Consider the following 15,318-nt stretch of genomic DNA (forward strand, 5'->3'; position numbering starts at 1 on the left):
GCTAAGAAGGTGGATCCTAAACAGAAAGGTCCATAAGCTAGATTGAGATAATCACGGTACAATTAGTGAAATTTCTTCCTTGGTACACAATTAATTACTTCATTAGTAGGAAAGTTCCCAGAGGTGGATCTTAAACAGAAAGGTCCATTAGCTACATTGTGATAATCATGTCACAATTAGTGAAATTTCTTCCTTGGTGCAAAATAAATTATTTAGTAGGAAAGGTCCCAGAAGGTGGATCTGAAAGAGAAAAGTCCATTAGTTACATTGTGATAATCACATCACAATTAGTGAAATTTCTTCCTTGGCACACAATAAATTACTTAGTAGGAGGGTTCCCCACTTGTAGGTTTATGGGGGTATAATTGACAAATCAAAATGGAATATATAAAAACATCACGTTGTACACAAATATAATTCCATTTTTATTTGTCGATTAGATCTCAATACATCTAGAGCAGAAGAGAATTCCCTATCTCTACAGCAGCCCATGAAAGAGAGAGGGGCTCCGTGTTTTAACTTGGATCTGTTCTTGGAAAGGGGTCCCAGTCCAGACCCCAAGAGAGGGTTCTCGGATCTCAGACAAGAAAGAACTCAGGGCGAGTCCACAGAGTGAAATGAAAGCAAGTTTATTAAGAAAGTCAAGGACTATGGCTGCTCCACAGGCAGAGCAGTCCAGAGGGCTGTCGGTCGGCTATTTTTGTGGTTATTTCTCGATCATATGCTAAACAAGGGGTGGACTGTTCTTTTTTTTTTTTTTTTTTTTTGAGACAGAGTCTCGCTCTGTCGCCCGGGCTGGAGTGCAGTGGCCGGATCTCAGCTCACTGCAAGCTCCGCCTCCCGGGTTCACGCCATTCTCCTGCCTCAGCCTCCCGAGTAGCTGGGACTACAGGCGCCCACCACCGCGCCTGGCTAATTTTTTGTATTTTTTAGTAGAGACGGGGTTTCACCGTGTTAACCAGGATGGTCTCGATCTCCTGACCTCATGATCCGCCCGTCTCGGCCTCCCAAAGTGCTGGGATTACAGGCTTGAGCCACCGTGCCCGGCCTGGGTGGACTGTTCATGAGTTTTCCAGGAAAGGGCAGGGGATTTCCCTGGAACTGAGAGTTCCTCCTCCTTTTAGCTTCTAGAAGTTGCTATGGCATCTGTAAGCCGCCTTGGTGGTGGTGGGAGTGTCTTTTAGCATGCAAAGGCATTATAATTAGCAAATAATGTGCAGTGAGGACAACCAGAAGTCACTATTGTTGCCATCTTGGTTTTGGCAGGTTTTGGCTGGCTTCTTTATTGCATCTCTCTTTTTTTTTTTAATCAGCGGGGTCTTTGTGATCTGTATGTTGTAACCTGTCTCATCCTGTGACTTAGAAAGTCTTAACCCCCTGGGAATGCAGTCCAGCAGGTAGCAGCCTCAGTTTACCCAGCCCCGGTTCAAGATGGAGTCACTCTGGTTTGAAGGCCTCTGACAGATCCACCCGGAGACACCTTTCGGCTGTGCCAGGCCTCCACCAGGAAAGCTCCCATGATAATCAAAATTATGGCAGCCAGACCCAGTCGTATGAAGTTACCCAGGGTGTAGTTGCTTGACATGGTATCTGGGGGAACTGAAAGAGAGAAGGGGCTCAGCACTGACCCTCAGAGTGTATCCCTCCTTCTCAAATGGCCCCGTCAAATCTGACTGTCATCACCCACTTAATGTTTTTGGTTTTGGGGTTTTTTTGAGATGGAATTTTGCTCTTGTTGCCCAGGCTGGAGTGCAATGGCGCAATCTCGGCTCACCGCAACCTCTGCCTCCCGGGTTCAAGCAATTCTCCTGCTTCAGCCTCCCAAGTAGCTGGGATTACAGGCATGTGCCACCAAGCCCAGCTAATTTTATATTTTTAGTAGAGATGGGGTTTTGCCATGTTGGTCAGGCTGGTCTCAAACTCCCAACCTCAGGTGATCCGCCCGCCTCAGCCTCCCAAAGTGCATGAGCCACCATGCCCAGCCATAATTGAACTCTTTAAAATTTTAATCCCTGAAAACAAAAGATGGAATCTTCGTTGTTGTTGTTTTTGAGACCAAGTCTCGCTCTGTTGCTCAGGCTGGAGTGCAGTGGCACAATCTTGGCTTACTGCAACCTCCACCTCCCGGGTTCAAGCAATTCTCCTGCCTCAGCCTCCTGAATAGCTGGGATTACAGGCACCTGTCACCACACCTGGCTAATTTTGGTATTTTTAGTAGAGATGGGTTTTCTTCATGTTGGCCAAACTGATTTCGAACTCCTGGCCTTAAGTGATTCGCTGGCCTCGGCCTCCCAAAGTGCTGGGATGACAGGCATGAGCCACCGCACCTGGCCAAAACATGGAATCCTAATGAGTTGTAGTGGGAGTTCCTTTATCTTCCTTCCTTGACATTCACTCCACCTTAGCTCTGTTCCTTCGTTTATTTGCTCTTTATCCCATTTCCACCTTCCCACATTGCCTTTTCTCCTTCCCCATCCTTATATTAAGGAATAGTCTTGGGGGCAGCACATGAGACAGAAGGAGCTCCACAGAGCCCCGAATTCCGTGGCTGGATCAGCATCCTTGCAGCACACACTGCTGTGCAGGCAGAGCACTTGAGAAAGTTTGAGTTGAGGCCGGGCACAGTGGCTCACACCTGTAATCCCAGCACTGTGGGAGGCTGAAGTGGGAGGATTGCTTGAGGCCAGGAGTTCGAGAGCAGCCTGGGCAACATAGCAAAACCCCATGTCTACTAAAAATACAAAATACGTAGCCAGGTGTGGTGGCGGGTGCCTGTAATCCCAGCTACTCCGGAGGCTGAGGCAGGAGAATCACTTGACCCAGGCCTGGGGTTGGGGGTTGGAGGCTGCAGTGAGCCCAGATTGTGCCACTACACTCCAGCTCAGGTGATAGAATGAGACTCCATCTCAAAGAAAAACAAACAAAACCCTAGCCTGCAGATTTTCAGGGAGGCTGATTTGAGTAATAATAAAACTCTGATTGGCCAGGTGCGGTGGCTCACACCTGTAATCCCAGCACTTTGGGAGGCCGAGGAGGGCAGATCACGAGGTCAGGGGTCGGAGACCAGCCTGGCCAATATGGTAAAACCCCATCTCTACTAAAAACATAAAAATTAGCTGGGCATGGTGGCGCGCATGTAGTCCCAGCTACTCGGGAGGCTGAGGCAGAAGAATCGCTTGAACCTGGGAGGCAGAGGTTTCATTGAGCCGAGATCACGCCACTGCACTCCAGCCTGGGCGACAGAGTGAGACTCCATCTCAAAAACAAAACAAAACAAAACAAAACTCTGGTCTCCCGCTTACCGGACTCAATGTGTGTTGAACTCCTTCTTGCAATTCCTCTGTCCTGATGAATGGGCTTCATCCAGGCAGCCAGCAAGAGGAACTCGTTACAACAGTTACAATAGATGAAAAATAATTTAGAGATGAGGAAGCAGAGTGCTAGCACCCAGTAAGGCAGAACTCTGGCAGGAAACAAGATACTTTCAGAAGAATTCTAGCAGTCGGTGTTAAAAGACATGGGTAGACCTCGCATCCATGGCACAGAAGCAGGAGGCTGTGCAAACACCATGTTCTGAGGATGAGATAATTTTTTTAATTTGAAACTGGGTCTCACTATGTTGCCAAGGCTGGTCTCAAACTCCTGGGCTCAAGCAATCCTCCAGCCTCAGCCTTCCAAAGTGCTGGGATTACAGGCCTGAGCCACCACGCATGACTGAGAAAGAATTACTGAGAGTGAAATCATTAACACCAAGAAAAAAAAAAGAAAAAAGAAAAACACGCCAGGCACAGTGGTTCACACCTGCAATCCCAGCACTTTGGGAGGCCAAGGTGAGCGAATCACCTGAGGCCAGGGGTTCGAGACCAGCCTGGTCAACGTGGTGAGAACCCCATCTCTACTAAAAATACAAAAATTAGCTGGGCATGGTAATCCCAGCTACTCAGGAGGCTGAGGCAGGAGAATTGCTTAAACTCGGGAGGCAGAGGTTGCAGTGAGCTGAGATCGCACCACTGCACTCCAGCCTGGGCAACAGAGCGAGACTCTGTCTCAAAAACAAAATGAAACAAAGCAAAAAACCAAAACGCTAAGAGATGCAAAGAATGGTAGAAGGAATCTGGTGCTGGTGGATTCATAATTTTCAAAAACAGCCTAGAAATTATCCAAGGATGTAGTACAACAAAAAGGCAAAGGAGGGCCGGGCACGGTGGCTCACGCCTGTAATCCCAGCACTTTGGGAGGCCGAGGTGGGTAGATCATGATGTCAGGAGTTCAAGACCAGCCTGGTCAACATGGCAAAACATTCATCTCTACTAAAAATAGAAAAATAAGCCAGATGGGTCGTGCAGGCCTGTAATCCTAGCTACTCGGGAGGTTGAGGTAAGAGAATCACTTGAACCAGGAGGTGGAGGTGGCAGTGAGTCGAGATCGCACCATTGCACTCCATCCTGGCAACAGAGTGAGACGCCATTTAAAAAAAAAAAAAAAAGGCAAAGGAGTAGAAATTGTAAAAGGGAAGTTTGTTTTTTTTTTTTTTTTGAGACAGAGCGTCACTCTATCACCCAGGTTGGAGTGCAGTGGCGCGATCTTGGCTCAGTGCAACCTCCACCTCCCATGTTCAAGCAATTCTCCTGCCTCAGCCTCCCAAGGAGCTGGGCCTACAGGTTCATCCCGCCATACCTGGCTAATTTTTTATTTTTAGTAGAGACGGGGTTTCACCATGTTGGCCAGGCTGGTCTCGAATTCTTGACCTCAGGTGATCCGCCTGCCTCGGCCTCCCAAAGCACCGGGATTACAGGCGTGAGCCACCGCGCCGGGCCAGAAAGGGAAGATTTTTTTAAGAGCGATGATATTGCGAGTAATGAGGAAATGAGATTCACAGAAGAACAAAACAACCTCTGATTAAAAACAACACACACAGTTCTTCAAAATCATACACATCCTTACCTGTCACCAATATCTCAAGCCAATCACTGCGTTCTGAGGCCCAGAAGGGAGACTTTGCCTGGTAGTACACGCAGCTGTAGTTCCCAGCGTCGCCGGCTGTCACGTCCTCCAGGGAGAAGTCCGTCTCCTTCCCCGCTGGACTCCGCAGCTGGATGGCAGATGACATCCCTGCCTTCAGTAGAGCAAACATGATAGGCAGAAACAGTTGGTCTGGCTGCCGGCACTGCAGAGTCACCCTTCCACCTGCAGTCACCGTACCCCTTTGGTGGGTTTGGAGGAAAGGTTTAGATAAATGTCCTGTAAGAGAAGTCAGGCTCTGAGGTCCTGGGGAGAAGTCTGGAATCCCCTACTCGCCCCTGTTCTCCTGGCCGGAGGCTCTCATGGAGTGTGGGAAATCAGAGACTTCTGATCTCTTCCACCTTCCTCCACTTTCTTTTTTTTTTTTTTTTTTTTTTTTTTGAGACGGAGTCTCGCTCTGTCGCCCAGGCTGGAGTGCAGTGGCGCGATCTCGGCTCACTGCAAGCTCCGCCTCCCGGGTTCCCGCCATTCTCCTGCCTCAGCCTCCTGAGTAGCTGGGACTACAGGCGCCCGCCACCGCGCCCGGCTAATTTTTTGTATTTTTAGTAGAGACGGGGTTTCACTGTGGTCTCGATCTCCTGACCTTGTGATCTACCTGCCTCGGCCTCCCAAAGTGCTGGGATTACAGGCTTGAGCCACCGCGCCCGGCCACCTTCCTCCACTTTCTACTCCGACCCCAGGACAGAGATTCTCCCTCCTGCAAGACCTGTATAAGGCCGGGCGTGGTGGCTCACACCTGTAATCCCAGCACTGAGGTCGGGAGTTTGAGACCAGCCTGGCCAACATGGTGAAACCCTGTCTCTACTAAAAATACAAAAATTAGCCGGGCATGGTGGCACACACCTGTAATCCCAGCTACTCAGGAGGCTGAGGCAGGAGAATCAGTTGAGCCCAGGAGGCGGAGGTTGCAGTGAGTCAAGATGGCACCACTGCACTCCGGCCTGGGTGACAGAGTATAAAACCAAGGTATGCAATTTCATTCCTGTCTGTCTCCCTCTCCCACCACCCCCAGCTACCCTGGAGGTGGGACCCCTTTTCTCCCTCTGCCCTCTGCTTCCTCCCTCATCCCCTGCCCCCCGTATGTCATCGGCAGGCACCCTATCCACACCTGTCACCAACAGCAGAAGGACGTCACTGCGCTGTGAAGGGATGTGGGGGAACGCTTTCCTGTAGTATTCGCAGGTGTACTCTCCAGCATTTCTGATTTTTAGATTATTGAGGTGAAATTCGGCCGGGCCCTCTGTCGAATCAAGGGGCTTCGGAGACTCCAGAATAATTCCTCCCTTCCTGAGAACAAAGCTCACGCCTCTCGTAGGCGTCCAGCATCGCAGCGTCACATTGCTGTTGGCAGGGACCACCGAGCTGGGCCAGGCACTGAGGGACGGCTTGGGCAGTGACCCTGGAAGGAAGCAGAGCCCAGTGCTGGGCCTGACGCCCTTCCCTGCTCTCAGAAAGCCCTTTTTAAACTTTATTATTATTATTAGTTATTATTATTATTATTTCCTGCGCCCAACCAGGAAGCCTATTTTAAGAAGGGAAACGGGCCAGGCGCGGTGGCTCACGCCTGTAATCCCAACACTTTGGGAGGCCGAGGCGGGAAGATCACGAGGTCGTAAGATCGAGACCATCCTGGCCAACATGGTGAAACTCTGTATCTACTACAAATACAAAAATTAGCCGGGCGAGGTGGCGGGCGCCTGTAGTCCCAGCTACTCGGGAGGCTGAGGCGGGAGAATGGCGTGAACCTGGGAGGCGGAGCTTGCTGTAAGCTGAGATCCGGCCACTGCACTCCAGCCTGGCGAAAGAGTGAGACTCCGTCAAAAAAAAAAAAAAAGAAGGGGAAGGGAACGGGAGGGAATTTGGGACGACGGGCCAAGGAGGGTGTGATTGAAGAAACACTCACCATCTCCCCTTGTGTCTCCTTGGCCCATGCACAATCCTGAAAGGCAATCCTCTGTGAGACAGAAGCCCCTGCCTGGAGCCACATCACCCCTACCCTGACCCCTGGAGACAGGCCCCAGAGTCTCCTGCTGAGTGCAGACCCTTGGAGGTCATGCGCTCAGGAGTTTTCATTCTCCCCACACTGGACTGTGGCTTCCGCTTGACTTCCAGCTCCCCCGTCGTTTCCCAGAGATTCTCCTTGACTGTCCTGTGCGGCTCTCACCTCCCCCTGTTCCAGGCCTTTCCTGGTTCCACATAATCCACACATCCTTCTATTCTCATCTTCTGTTTCAATACGGTATTCATTCTTACCATTTCTTACTTACTTTTTTTTTTTTCCCCGAGATAGAGTCTCGCTCTGTTGTCCAGGCTGGAGTAGAGTGACGCAATCTCGGCTCACTGCAACCTCCGCCTCTCCGGTTCAAGTGATTCTCCTGCCTCAGCTTCCCAAACAGCTGGGATCACAGGCATGTGTCACCACACCCGGCTGAGTTTTGTGTTATTAGTAGAGATGGGGTTTCACCATGTTAGCCCAGACTGGTCTCAAACTCCTGACCTCAGGTGATCCGCCCACCTCAGCCTCCCAAAGTGCCGGGACTACAGGCATGAGCCTTGCACCTGGCCTCTTCTTTTTATTTTTAAATTTTTTATTTTATTATTGTGTTTTGAGACAGGGTCTCTCTCTGTTGCCCAGGTTGGAGTACAGTGGCTCCATCATGGCTCACTGTAGCCTCCTGGGCTCAAGTGATCCTCCCACCTCAGCCTCCCGAGTAGCTGGAATCACAGGTGTGCGCCACCACACCTGGCTGATTTTTTAGTCTTTTGCAGAGACAGAGTCTCCCTATGTTGCCCAGGCTCATGATCTCTTTTCATCCCTTCATGACTCCAAACAGGACAAAATTTATTGTTTGGTGTCCTGTAACAAGCTTCAAAACATCCAAATGGTCATTCCAGAGAGGAGAAAGCATGCATTCATCCCTGTTCCACACACAGCTGCCTTTATTCTTCTTCCTTTGTAATTTTTTTTTTTTTTTAATAGAGACAGGGCCAGGCTGGTTAAGAACTCTTGACCATGCCAGGCGTGGTGGCTCACGCCTGTAATCCCAGCACTTTGGGAGGCCCAGATGGGCGGGTCACCCCAGGTCAGGAGTTCGAGACCAGCCTGGCCAACATGGTGAAACACCATCTCTACTAAAAATACAAAACATTAGCCAGGTGTGGTGGCACAAACCTGTGATCCCAGCTACTCGGGAGGCTGAGGCAGGAGAATCGCTTGAACCCAGGAGGCAGAGGCTGCCGTGAGCCGAGATTGTGCCACTGCACTCCAGCCTGAGTGACAGAGTAGGACTTCATCTCAAAAAAAAAAACAAAAAAACTCCTGACTTCAGGTGACCCACCCACCTCGGCCTCCCAAAGTTCTAGGATTATAGGCGTGAGCCAGGACACCCAGCCTGAACTCAGTTGTTCTTAATCTTGGCTATGCCCTGGGCTCCCCTGGAGAGCTGGTAAAAGTTCAGTTCACAGAGCCAAGCACTGAAGCACTGAGTCAGAATGGCTTGCCACGGGGCTCCGGTGTCATTCCTTTTCAGAGTTCTAATACGAGAATGCGGCCAAGGTGGAGGACCACTGCTCTGAGTGAGCCCGGGCAAACATTTCTCAAGGCTACAACACAGATATTCAAAGTCAACTGGCGCTGGGCACGGTGGCTCATGCCTGTAATCCCAGCACTTTGGGAGGCTGAGGCGGGGGTGGATCACCTGAGGTCAGGAGTTTGAGAGCAGCCTGACCAACAAGGTGAAACCCCATCTCCACCAAAAATACAGAAATTAGCTGGGTGTGGTGGTGCACACCTGTAATCCCAGCTACTCAGGAGGCTGAGGCAGGAGAATCGCTTGAACCCTGGAGGTGGAGGTTGCAGTGAGCCGAGATCGCGCCATTGCACTCCAGCCTTGGTGACAGAGGTAGACTCTGTCTAAAAAAAAAAAAAAAATCAATTGTCTTAATAATCCAGCAATCCCACCACTGGGTGTACACCCAAAACAAAGGAAGTCAGTATATGGATGAGATCTGTGCACTTCCTGTGTATTGCGGCCCTGTTCACAACAGCCAGGATTTGGAAGCAACCTAAGGGTCCATCAATAGAAGAATGGATGAAGAGAAAGTGGCACATATACACAATGGAGTACTATTCAGCCCTAAAAAAGAATGCACTTCTAGGCTAGGCGCAGTGGCTCACACCTGTAATCCCAGCACTTTGGGAGGCCCAGGCGAGCAGCTCCTGAGGTCAGAAGTTTGAGATTAGCCTGGCCAATATGGTGAAACCCCATCTCTACAAAAAATACAAAAAATTAGCCAGGCGTGGTGAAGCACACCTGTAATCCCCACTACCTGGGAGGCTGAGGTGAGAGGATTGCTTGAGCCCAGGAGGTGAAGGTTGCAGTGATCACGTCACTGCACTCCAGCCTGGGCGACAGAACAAGACTCTGGCTCAAAAAGAAAAGAAACCTGGGGTGCAGTGGCTCACACCTATAATCCCAGCACTCTGGGAGGCCGAGGCAGGTGGATCACAAGGTCAGGAATTCAAGACAAGCCTGGCCAACAGGGTGAAACCCTGTCTCTACTAAAAATACGAAAATTAGCCAGGTGTGGTGCCGGGCGCCTGTAGTTCCAGCTACTCGGGAGGCTGAAGCAGAGAATCATTTGAACCTGGGAGGCAGAGGTTGCAGTGAGCCAAGATCATGCCAGTGCACTCTAGCCTGGCAACACAGCGAGACTCAGTCTCAGAAAGAAAAAAAAAAAAAGAAGAGAAAAAACATAATATCAAGCCTGTTTATGAACATTATCATAATAATGACATTGCTCTAACTCAAAGAAAGTTAGTTAGGCCTGTGTCTCTGAGAGATTTCCTCTTTTTCCCCTGTATGAACAGTTTTATGTCTCAGTAGGAAGAAGGGGAAGTTACCAGGCGTTTGTGCTACTATTGCATCCATGAGCCAATGCATAAACTGACATTTCAAGTTTTGCAAAAGGAAATTGTGAACACTCAAAAGGTTCAAACATAAGTGTCCATCCATGGCATGATGGATAAACATAGTGTGCTCCATATATTCAACGGGATTTTTTCTTTTCTTTTTTTTTTTCTGAGACAGAGTTTCGCTCTTGTTGTCCAGGCTGGAGTGCAATGGCGCGATCTTGGCTCACTGCAACCTCCGCCTCGCGGGTTCAAGTGATTCTCCTGCCTCAGCCTCCTGAGTAGCTGGGATTACAGGCATGCGCCAACACAGCCAGCTAATTTTGTGGGTTTTTTTGTTTTTTTTGTTTTTTTGTTTTTTTTGAGACAGAGTCTTGCTCTCTCACCCAGGCTGGAGTGCAGTGGCATGATCTCCGCTCACTGCAAACTCCACCGCCTTCTGGGTTCATACCATTCTCCTGCCCCAGCCTCCCTAGAAACTGGGACTACAGGCGCCCACCACCACACCTGGCTAATTTTTTTGTGTGTTTTTAGTAGAGACGGGGTTTCACCGTTTTTGCCAGGATGGTCTCGATCTCCTGACCTCGTGATCCACCCGCCTTGGCCTCCCAAAGTGCTGGGATTACAGGCGTGAGCCACCGCACGCGGCCTAATTTTGTATTTTTTAGTAGAGACAGGGTTTCACCATGTTGGTCAGGCTGGTCTCGAACTCCCCACCTCAGGTGATCAGCCCACCTCGGCCTCCCAAAGTGCTGGGATTACAGCTGTGAGCCACCGCGCCTGGCCTTTTTTCTTTTTCTTTTCTTTCTTTCTTTTTATTTTTGAGACAGGGTTTCACTCTGCTGCCCAGGCTGGAGTGCAATGATGTGATCCTAGTTCACTCCAGCCTCAACTCCCTGGGCTCAAGTGATCCTTCCACCTCAGCCTCCTGATTAGCTGGGACGACAGGTGCACACCACCATGCCCAGCTCATTTTTTTGTTTGTTTGTTTTTAATATTTATTTATTTAGAGATGGAGTTTCGCTCTTGTTGCCCAGGCTAGAGAACAATGGCACGATCTCGGCTCACTGCAACCTCTGCCTCCCACATTCAAGCGATTCTCCTGCCTCAGCCTTCCGAATAGCTGGGATTACAGGCGCCCGCCACCACACCTGGCTAATTTTTGTATTTTTAGTAGAGATGGGGTTTCACCCTACAGGCTGGTCTCAAACTCCTTACATCAGGTCATTGCAAAAAGTGCTGGGATTACAGGCGTGAGTCACCGTGCCCAGTCTCATTTTTGTATTTTTTGTAGAGACAGGGTTTTGCCATGTTTCCCAGACTAGTCTCGAGCTCCCGGGCTCAGGCGATCTGCCTGCCTCAGCCTCTCAATGTGCTGGGATTACAGGTGTGAGACACTGTGCCCGGCTTACAATGGGATTTTAGCCATAAAAAAGAAAGGAAATCTGACATATCCTACAATATAGATGTAACTCAAGGATATTATGCTGAGTAAAATAAGCCAGGCACAAAAGAACAAGTATTATATGATTCCACTCATACATCCTAGAATAAGCAAATTCATAGAGATAAAAATTAGAATGGGCTGGACACGATGGCTCACGCCTGTAATCCCAGCACTTTGGGAGGCCGAGGCAGGCAGATCACAAGGTCAGGAGTTTGAGACCAGCCTGGCCAACATGGTGAAACCCTGTCTCTACTTAAAAAAAAAAAACTTAGCCAGGCGTGGTGGTGAGTGCTAGTGATCCCAGCTACTCGGGAGGCTGAGGTAAGAGAATTGCTTGAACCCAGGAGGCAGAGCTCGCAGTGATCTGAGATTAGGCCACTCTACTCCAGCCTGGGTGACAAACCAAGACTCCATCTCGGGAAAAAAAAAAAAAGAAAGAAAGAAAGAAAGAAATGAGAATGGAGGTAAACAGGGGCTGGGAGGACAGCGGCATTATTGGTTAGAGGGTGCAGAGTTCATGTCAGGAATGGTGATTGTTAATTTTACTTATCAGCTAGACCGGGCCACAGGATGCCGGGATATCTGGTGAAACATTATTTCTGGTGTGTCTGTGAGGGTGATTTTAGAGAGACCAGCATTTGAATCTAACGCTGAGTCGGGCAGGTTGCCTTCCTAATGGAGGTGGGCGTTCTGCTGAGGGCCAGGATGGGAGAAAAAGGTGGAAGTGCTAGCATGGTGGCTCATGCCTGTAATCCCAGCATTTTGGGAGGCCAAGGCAGAAGGGTTGCTTGAGGCCAGGATTTGGAGACCAGTCTGAGTAACATAATGAGATCCCATCTCTATAAAAAAAATTTAAAAATTGCACAGAGCAGTGTGGCTCTCGCCTGTAATCCCAGCACTTTGGGAGGCCGAGGCAGGCAGATCACCTGAGGTTGGAAGCCCGAGACCAGCCTGGCCAACATGATGGCCGGGTCTCTACTAAAAAGTACAAAACATCAGCCAGGTGTGTGGTGGGCACCTGTAATCCCAGCTACCCAGGAGGCTGAGGCAGGAGAATCGCTTGAACCCGGGAGGTGGAGGCTGCAGTGAGCCGAGATCACGCCATTGCACTCCAGTCTGGGTAACAAGAGTGAAACTCCGTATCATTTTGTTTGTTTACAAAAAAGTTTACATTAGCTGGGTGTAGTGGTGCACACCTGTAGCCCCAGCTATTTAGGAGGCTGAGGTGGGACAACTGCTTGAGCCAGGAAGGTGGACGCTGCAGTGAGCCGAGATCACGCCACTGCACTCCCAGCCTGGGCGACAGAGCAAGATCCTGTCTCGGAAAAAAAAAAAAAATGTTTTTTTAAAGATAGAAGAAGGTTGAATTGTCTATCTCTGCCTAATTGTCTGAGCTGACATATTGGTCTTCTGCCCTTGAACTGGAATTTATAACCACTGGCTTTCCTGGGTCTCCTGCTTACAGACGGCAGAATCTGGGTTTTCAACCTCTGTAACTGTGTGAGCCAATTCCTTAGAACAAATCTCATTTCAGATCTAGATCTATATCTGCATTTATATATCTGTATCTATCACATATGTATACAGAGATGCATGTTGTATTGGTTCTGTCTCTCTGGACAATTGTAACTAATAGTGGGTGAAGAAAAATGTTTTGGTGGGGCATGGGGGACCTGTAATCCCAGCACTTTGAGAGGCAGAGGCAGGTGGATCACTTAAGCCCAGGAGTTTGAGTCTAGCCTGGGCAACATAGCAAGACCCTGTCTCTACAAAGAAAAAAATACCAAACTTAGCCAGGCATGGTAGCATGTGCTTATAACCCCACCTACTTAGCAGGGACTGAGGCAGAGGATTGCCTGAGCCCGGGGGAGTGAAGGCTGCAGTGAGCTGTGGTCATGCCACTGCATTCCAGCCTGGGTGACAGAGTGAGACCTTGTCTCAAGAAAAGGAAAGGGAAGGAAGAAAGGAAGGAAGGAGAGAGAGAGAGAGAAAAGAAAGAAAGAGAAAAAGAGAAAGAGAGAGAGAGGAAGGAAGGAGAAAGAGAGAGAGAGAGAAAGAAAAAGAAAGAAAAAAAGAAAGAAAAAAAGAAAGAGAAAGAAAGAAAGAAAGAAAGAAAGAAAGAAAGAAAGAAAGAAAGAAAGAAAGAAAGAAAGAAAGAAAGAAAGAAAGAAAGAAAAGAAAAAGGTTTTAGTATAGATAGTGGTGATGGTTACACAATAACCTCAATTTACTTTATAGTTATCTATTTGGCACTAAATTTTTATTTATGGTGTTAGGGTTTCTGGGCCAGGCACAGTGGCTCACGCCTGTAATCCCAGTACTTTGGGAGGCTGAGGCTGGCAGATCACCTGAGGTCAGGAGTTCGAGACCAGACTGGCCAACATGGTGAAACCCCATCTCTACTAAAAATACAAAAATTAACCAGGCATGGTGGCGCACCCCTTTAATCCAGTTACTCAGGAGGCTGAAGCAGGAGAATCTCTTGAACCCGGGAGGCGGGGGTTGCAGTGAGTTGAGATCACGCCATTGCACTCCAACCTGGGCAAGAAGAGTGAAACCCTGCCTCAAAAAAAAAAAAAAAAAAAAGATAAGGTTTCTATTCTGAATACTTTTACTTACACACAAAAAGTCAGAGTTTATCCTGAGAAAAGGGGTAAGCCAATGAAGCCAGGTGGTGGAGGCATTCAGCAAAACTCACGAAGTTGAAACCAGAGGAGTTGAAGCTTGCAGAGCGCTTGTTTCCAGGGAGTGTCTGCAGTGCACTCAGCAGGACGTCTCACTCCTCCCGTGTTCTCAGTAAGCCAAAGTTGATGTTATTTTTTCCATCCCCAGCCCAACTATCCCACCAGTTCCATGATATTCTGCATTCCCAGTGGATAGCCCTGTGAGACTTACTGAAACAGAGGAGGGAAAGCAGCTTAGAGATCATGATGACTTCTCAGCCCTCCCAGGGTCCGTCTTGGGTTCTGCAGTCCGCAGATGGGAGAAGAGCTGGAGTCGTCCCTGCCTCTCTCCCACCCCGGAGTGGAAGCAGTAACAGCCTTGTCCTAGCCTTTCAGTTCCCCTCCCATATCCACATTCAGGAAACGTGTTGGCGTTGCTGATTGCAACATGCTCCTTACACACACCAGCGTTTGAGTATTTGACTCACAGGAAATGCTCCTCTGTCTCAGGCAGATTTCAGGCATCAAACAGGTAACCCCGAAAATGCTTCAGACTTGGCCCTGAAGGGTTCGTATTGAAGAGATGAAAGCACTTCACTCTTTTTTTTTTTTTTTTTTTTTGAGATGGAATCTGATTCTGTCACCTGGACTGGAGTCCAGTGGCGCAATCTCGGTTCATTGCAACTTCAGCCTCCTGGGTTCAAGTGATTCTGCCAAGGAGCTGAGATTACAGGCTCATGCCACTACACCCGGCTGTTTGTATTTTTAGTTAAGATGAGGTTTCACCAAGTTGGCCAGGCTGGTCTCTAACTCCTGGCCTCAAGTGATCCACTTGCCTCGGCCTCCCCAACTGCTGGGATTACAGGTGTGAGCCACTGCACCAGGCCTTCATCACCACTTTTTTTTTTTTTTTTTTTTTTTTTTTTTTTTTTTTTGAGATGGAGTTCCACTCTTTTGCCCAGGCTGGAGTGAAGTGGCATAATCTCAGCTCGCTGCAACCTCTACCCACCAGGTTCAAGTAATTCTCCTGCCTCAGCCTCCCGAGTAGCTGGGATTACAGGTGCCCTCCAACATGCCCAGTTAATTTATTATCATTATTATTATTATTATACTTTAAGCCAGTTCATTTTTGTATTTTTTTTTTAGTAGAGACAGGGTTTCACCATGTTGGCCAGGGTGGTCTCAAACTCCTGACCTCAAGTGATCCACCCGCCTCAGCCTCCCAAAGTGTTGCGATTACAGGCGTGAGCCACTGTGCCCAGCCAGTCATGAGC

General features: G+C 49.0%; 2 protein-coding genes across 8 annotated transcripts in view; one reads left to right on the forward strand and one right to left on the reverse strand.

Annotated features, from left to right (window-relative positions):
* Window positions 1-15,318, forward strand: part of NDUFA3 (NADH:ubiquinone oxidoreductase subunit A3) — a 166,078-nt gene that overhangs the window by 121,344 nt on the left and 29,416 nt on the right. The gene's annotated exons all lie outside the window — the stretch shown is intronic.
* On the reverse strand, window positions 1,057-14,381 carry TARM1 (T cell-interacting, activating receptor on myeloid cells 1). Its single transcript, XM_050771941.1, is given in 6 exon segments — window positions 1,057-1,461; window positions 1,463-1,599; window positions 4,945-5,241; window positions 6,131-6,421; window positions 6,926-6,961; window positions 14,277-14,381. Coding segments are annotated over 6 exon segments (819 nt in total). The 5' UTR covers window positions 14,311-14,381; the 3' UTR covers window positions 1,057-1,437.

Source organism: Macaca thibetana, chromosome 19, assembly GCF_024542745.1.
Source record: "Macaca thibetana thibetana isolate TM-01 chromosome 19, ASM2454274v1, whole genome shotgun sequence".
In the NCBI taxonomy this organism is placed as follows: domain Eukaryota; kingdom Metazoa; phylum Chordata; class Mammalia; order Primates; family Cercopithecidae; genus Macaca; species Macaca thibetana.